The sequence below is a fragment of the Bactrocera latifrons genome, unplaced genomic scaffold (genome assembly GCF_001853355.1).
Source record: "Bactrocera latifrons isolate USDA-ARS-PBARC rearing strain unplaced genomic scaffold, ASM185335v1 scaffold_197, whole genome shotgun sequence".
NCBI classification, from domain to species: Eukaryota; Metazoa; Arthropoda; class Insecta; order Diptera; family Tephritidae; genus Bactrocera; species Bactrocera latifrons.
In genome coordinates, this window is record NW_017535485.1 from 86921 (window position 1) to 93776 (window position 6856).

Consider the following 6856-nt stretch of genomic DNA (forward strand, 5'->3'; position numbering starts at 1 on the left):
GACTTAATATGTTATGATGTGATGTATTATGATATGATGTGATGCAATATGTTATGATGTGATTTAATATGAAATGATGTGATTATGATGATTTCGATACTACCCTGCTATATACTTTAACTTGATATGAATGATGAAATGTGATTTTAAAGGATGTTGATAATAACGAACGTCATTCAAGTGAAAAATACATAGAACTATTCCGTGATCTGATTTTAATGTGGTAGAGACGCCATGTTTTATGTTATGAAGTGGTGAAACTGAATACTGATTAGAATATTATAGGAACTATAGTTGAAGGATGAGATTACATAAATGTTATATCACGGATTCTATGAAACATTGTAAAGTATTTGGATAAAAATTGAAATAATATAATATGATCGGATGGAAAGAAATGTCATATAATGGAAAGATGATGTGAATGAATGAAAAGCGAGCAAAAGAGACTTTTTATTGGACAATGTAGAGAGTTAGATCGATTATTTTTTTTTAAGTAGGAGAAGTGATGTGACTAGGTGTGATGTATTGAATTGACCAAGCGACATACATATTCTCATGTAACTAAGGTCTTCCATATAAGCTGTCTTCTGGCTCACATGCATTGATATATATTTAAATGAATCATATTTCTATGACTGAGGATTTAATCAAACTTTTTATTGCACAAACAAAATATTATGAATTCAAATACATTACTTACTCACACCTACATATGCATATAACGATACATAGATGATAGTATGAAGGCAATTCTACTCACCTTACGGCGCATTGCACTGAAACAATTGCCACAATCTTCCGGCCATTTCCATTAAAAATTTSTTGCAACTTGCTGATGTTTGCTCAAATTGAAATACTATTGTCTAAATATTTTCTTACATAATTAACTTAATTCATTTTGATTTTCATGCGACGTTGCAGTGAGTAAGCCAATAATGAACTTAACGGCTGAGCCGGCTCAACTCGAAAGCGAGCGGCTGAGTTGCGAAGCGGGTAGTGATCCTAGTAGTAWTTACGTTTGTATTTGTGATAGCGATAAATCAGTGATACCAATGAAAATGATGAAGACAACATGCCGGAAATGCTAAGCTAATTGTTTGCACAMGCAAAGTAAACAAATGATAGACGTCTAAGGACTCACACACACATATACGCACATTCTTAAAACGTAATTGCGATGATGAGGATAAGAGTGATAATTATGATGCCTGCTTGTTGTATGTGCGTTTCTGGCAGACAACAACAGTTGCTTGAAGGAAGTTTATCGATTCGATTTGCTTGTGTCTGGGTAAGTAGGTGTTGAAGTAATCAAATAGAATACCTGACCAGCTCTTATGCAAATGGTGATGCAGCAGATAATGCTGGTATACCTGAAAGCGATGCAYAACATATGAGACAAATTGAATTGATAATGTTGCAAATAGGGRTGAGCCATCGGATATTTTATTGACTTACGCACATTTCAAGGTAATTTAAGTGGTTGGGGCAATACTGGGAGCAAAAATAGATGGAGAACGAATTATTGATTACTCTCGTAACTCACACACCAAATAGAGARGATTTGGTAGTTYTTTYCACAAGTTGTTGTACATTGCTTTATAAATGGATTTGGTAGGTCGATATTATAGTTTATGGAATAAGTTTTATCCGGTTTAGCTCATGAGATCRAAAAGTTTCGACTAAAGTTCACTTTAATGATCGAGGTTTTTATTATATTTATCATAGTAYATCGTCACTTTATGTACCTAAGTGTACCACGTATATCGGGAAAGCTCTCCCATTCCAAATACATTTTTTTATTCATGGTAACCATTTCCGAAAATCAACTCTAAAAAATAAAATTTTTTTTCCCATAAAAATTTAATTTAATTGCAAGATCCTTGGACTTATCACGAGTTCATCGAAATACATTCAAGACCAAATTTGCCCTGGACTGGCACACCTTTTTTATGTTCCTGTGAAKATTTATCTCCATAAATCAATTAGTGTGCGTTCGGCAGCTGTTTGTTTACAAGCAGTCCGGATCCGATATGGCCTTGTGTGTAGGAGAGGAAAAATAAGTTCTTTTGCAGATCGAAATTTCAAGCTTTATAAACAGACAAAATTTCGTCGAAAGAAGTATTCACTATTATCACAAAAACAGCAAAAAGTCAACGAAATGAGAAGGCCGATCATAATTTGTGGTTTTTTTTTTTTTTTTTTGGTTTGAGGAACATTGTTTTAGGCTTTTATTGTTTTTATAAATTATCTAATAATAACTAACCAACTAACCAGTGACACCGATTAATACAATTGATCTATAAAAATGTATTGTTTTTAATAATTCAGCAAAATTCATTAGGAAACTAGAAAATCGCAATTGTTTGAAGCGCCAATTATAAAATTCAATTTAGATATAACAGAGAAAACACGTCTAGGCTTCCTTCGTAGTTTCACCTTCACGTTCCAGTTCTTTGCGACGCGCATGACGCATGCGCAGATTCGTACAGAGGCGCACGGAACAGAAATAGGCGATCTCGACAATACTCAAGATAGACACGCCCATAAAGAGACCCAACAAACCGCCGCAGTTGGCAAGAAAGTCAGTGGTACCGTATAATTCCGAGCGTCTGGAAGTTAGAAATTGTGCTTCTTTGAAGAATATGGAGACGCGGGACATTTTATTGCTGTGAAAAGACGAAAAGAAGAATATTTGAAGAGAAAAATTGTTTTGAGCTTTGTCCATGGAAATGAACACTGTCAATGTTAAAATATTTAAAGCATACATTTAGGCTTATATTACTTTTTCTAATAATTAAAGCATACCTTTAGTCTTCCATTTTTTTTTTTTTTTACTCACTTTGTTATAAAATTATTAACGTCTTCCTGCTTAAAAGTATTCGCGATTAATTTGTAGTCGAAATCTGATTGTGAAATTTCCGCTTCATAAGCGATGGAGGTACATGAAGGCAAGCAATCACATTCGGTGCGTCCACGCACATTTTCGCCTGCACTTTCAGCGCCCTGATTAAATTCCTTGAGTAAGAGTTGATCCTCAGCTTCGTTGATGCATTTCACATTGCTGGCGCCACAAACTGGTGTGTCCGGTGTATCTGTTGAAGGAGAAAAATGTTGGACATTAAACAGAGACTTGTTAATAAATCTATGGAAACATACGGGGCATGGAGAACTTGACGCAGCCACATTGGCTCAGGGTGAAATTCGACAAGCACTCGAGCTCACAATTACTTTGCGTATAAATTTGGAAGTAGCGCAAATAACGCTCCTTTTGGAAGTAGCACTGACGTCTGAAAAATATTTTTATCCAAAATTGGTTTTAACAATGATTTGAAATATGAAAACCCACCTATGTGGCTCATAGTGACGCAAACCCTCCGAGGTAGTTATAATTTTGGGTTTTATCGAAATCAAAACCTCCTGATCGAAGGGTATGCGGAAGTATTGTTTCGATATTTGTGCCACCTCGCCGGGTGTATGCAAAATGATCTAGAAAAAGTTTAAGGGTAACATTGTATGTATATATGAGAATTTTTTGTCTATAAGAAATTAGGACTCATTCTTTCTGTATTAAATTCTACGTTCTTATTCTTTTAAGATTGCAATTTACTCTATTCAAATAAAGGAATAAAATTATCGATATTTTTATAAAAAATCATGGTACTAAATTTTGACTAGAAACTTTATTATAACTGATAACGCGTKGAAACAATCGATATCAATTTTAAATAATCGATAAACTATGTACCACCAGGAAAAATAATCGATATTTTTAACAAGAAATAACTAAATTTTGAAAGGAATAATAACCGGTAAAGATTTGAGTCATCAAGAACTTTTTTAATYAATCAATAAATTATCGACCACTATGGGACAAATATCGATAGGTTTTAAATTATTAATTAAGTTTTGACTAAAAAATAAATAATAACCGCTAGCAATTTTAAGTAATCGATAACAATTTTAATTTATCGATAATTTATCGAAAATTTCTATAATATATCGAAAAAAAAATTTACTTCAAGTTTGCGCAAAAATATGTGATCACTTATACACATGCATAAACAAAAATATATGTTTTTATTAAAAATATTTCGAATACTAAAATAAGTAAAATTGTATGTAAAGAACAGTGCCCTCACCTTGAAACCCTGCACCGGACCGCGACACATATTATCAAAGTCCTGTTCGAATCCATTCAACACCATATATAGACCAGCACGTGCTCCGGGACCCAGCACACGTTCCGGATAGGTTTCAGGATCGGCACTTGTACTATAGCCGTCCTCCACATTCCAATCGGTGGCCGTGCGATTGTCAGTTTGAAAAAGCATCTCCTTAATCATACTAAGGAAATTRACAAATATTTGTTATAATTACAATAGCATTGTTTAAAAAATAATATTTTTGCAAAATACCACTCTCAACATTTTTTTCAATAAACTTTTTCTTGTACTACATATTTATGGCATAGATGTAACTCTCACCCCTCCGGCCGGAATATCTCCATGGGACTCAGTGAATTGAAGCTATAACAAACACCTTCTTCGGTTATAAATTTCTTAAAGATTTGTTGGCATTTCTCTGGAGAGTTACGCCATTTGCAATTCAAGTAAGTCTCATTAAACACAGGCGTGATAGCGCTCAGCGAACTGACGATCTCAGAGCCCGACGCTAGCTGATGTCCAAATTTAAAGTCAGTCAACAAGTGCGCATCACAGACTTGAGCCAAAGCTTCCATGCGTACGCTCCTGCAAATTCAAGCAAATTTCGTGAGTTTGTGGATTATTTTCATTACTATTTTCATACTCTTGTTCCGTTAAGTCAATCTGAGAAACATTGTTAAATCGGTCCGATATTTTCCAATACATGTCGGTGAAATTCAAAACGGTTTGCCTTCCCTTTGTTTCAGTACAAACCGTTACAGTGGGAAAAGGTATCTGCCAGACAGGTGTGGATTTCTCGGCAAACGACACAATTACCGGATTATTGTTCCACTTATCCCAAATATTCATGATCAGCGTGGCGCAAGTGTAAATGGAGAATATCAGCACAAATACCCAGAAAAGTCTGCAAGTTTTCAAAATGAAGATATTAATATAGAAAGATATCGGTAGTTCTTTTATACCTATATCTATATGAATCTAAATATTTTCTTTAATTGTGCACATTTTCTATAAAAATATCGGTTTTTATTCTATAATCCTAGAAATGTTTGCTGACAACTCCCCTTTTTGGAAGCCGAATTAGGTTTAAAATTAAAATTTCTAATAAATTTTACTTGAAATTCTGAAATCCAAAAACTACTTCCTGARGTTAAGAAAAAATTAGTTTTTTAAAGAGACGGCAAAATATTATTTTCTACAATACTTTAATATTTCCACCTCTCAATTCTTTAGAAAATCTCATACTTTCAGAATAAATAAATTATTATTTAATTTAATGTTATAATTTTCAAAAAGTTCTCTYCACTTCACCTTTCCCAACGCGGCCGTTTCGTTTCGCCCAAATAACGGAAACCGTGTATCGTACTGTAATCACAGTATTCTTTCAGAATACCGCACGTCGCCTGACATTTGTTGCCATATTTAATCGCCTGCTTTGTGTCCACATCKTCTGCGTCGCTGTCGTTGTCGATATTCTCCCTCGAAGCAGCGGYGGTTTTCGCCATGAGCGCAGCACGTTTCCTAAGAGGGTTATAGAGACAAGGGGAGTAATTCAAGTCAGGTTTCTAAATKCAGGTATATTTGTATAGATATTTTGGGTAATTTACAGACATTTTCCATTATTTTCTTAATTATTTTCTGATCACATTGAGTTAACCGGTACTTATGTGCGGTTTTTAACAATTAAGAAATATATATAATTTTTTTTACGAGATGTAAGTGTTTATACTTTTTGGACGTTTTTACATATATATTCCAAAGATTTTTTTCTGACATTTGGTTTATATATTATATTACATGATATTCAGTTTTTTATTTTATTTTTTACACTCAAACTTTTTCAATGTAAATATTTATAATTTTTTTTAATTATCAAGGGGTTAGAATTTTCAAAACAAAAAATTTTTTTATTTTACTTTCTTTATGCACATATACTTAACAATACACACAGAAAATTTCATATCGTTCGGCTGAATAGTTTCGAAGTTACACGAGTGCTTGGAAGAACAAGGCCAAACTTTAAACGAATTTTTCTCAAAATGGTGCTTTCAAAAAGACGTTGACAAACATTATTCCAAAACGGCTAAGCCGATTAGTCTCAAATTTTAACAAGAGCTTTCTAAATATATKTTTTAGTAAGTAAACGGAGATTTTTTTCTCACTGATAAAMATTTTTTTTATAAATAATTTAAGGCCGAAATGTTGGTCAAAACTAAAAAAAAAAATTTTTGAGCTCCCGGAGATTAGCTGAAGTAAATATTTTACCCAAATACATTTTACCCAATACTAAGTTTAAAAAATACAGTTTAAAGATAATAGAATAGGTTTGGATCAATAAACTTAAAAGTGTTCTTACAAAAAATCTGGAAAATTCGTTTCTTTTGGTCTGCTGACTGTATATACATAACCCCTTAAAGCTTTTTTTATTTTATTTTGTTGATAAAGCTTTGTATATTATGGTATACAAATTTGCCACGAAGTTTGTAACATACAGAAGGAGACACTATATGTAGCAATGTAAATGTGATTACTGTATTATGTTGTATCGTTACCTTATTTTGATGTTACTTAAATAAGCAATCCTGTTGTACTTTTGAAATTGTATCATACCTTATTTTAATGTTACTCGAATAAGCAACCCTGTTGTACTTTTGAAATTGTATCAGACCTTATTTTAATGTTACTCGAAT

At 33.0% G+C, this 6856-nt stretch overlaps 1 protein-coding gene across 1 annotated transcript in view; it reads right to left on the reverse strand.

Annotated features, from left to right (window-relative positions):
• Window positions 1-2349: 2349 nt before the first annotated feature.
• The window catches only part of LOC108967735 (pickpocket protein 28), a 5513-nt gene continuing 1006 nt past the window's right edge, over window positions 2350-6856 (reverse strand). Inside the window, exons 2-9 of the mRNA XM_018931336.1 lie at window positions 5478-5687; window positions 4810-5070; window positions 4488-4751; window positions 4143-4347; window positions 3350-3489; window positions 3160-3290; window positions 2843-3095; window positions 2350-2669 (exon numbers count right to left, since the gene is read on the reverse strand). Of these exons, the coding sequence (XP_018786881.1) occupies window positions 2417-2669; window positions 2843-3095; window positions 3160-3290; window positions 3350-3489; window positions 4143-4347; window positions 4488-4751; window positions 4810-5070; window positions 5478-5687 (1717 nt within the window). The 3' untranslated portion in view covers window positions 2350-2416. The remainder of the gene's footprint in view (window positions 2670-2842; window positions 3096-3159; window positions 3291-3349; window positions 3490-4142; window positions 4348-4487; window positions 4752-4809; window positions 5071-5477; window positions 5688-6856) is intronic.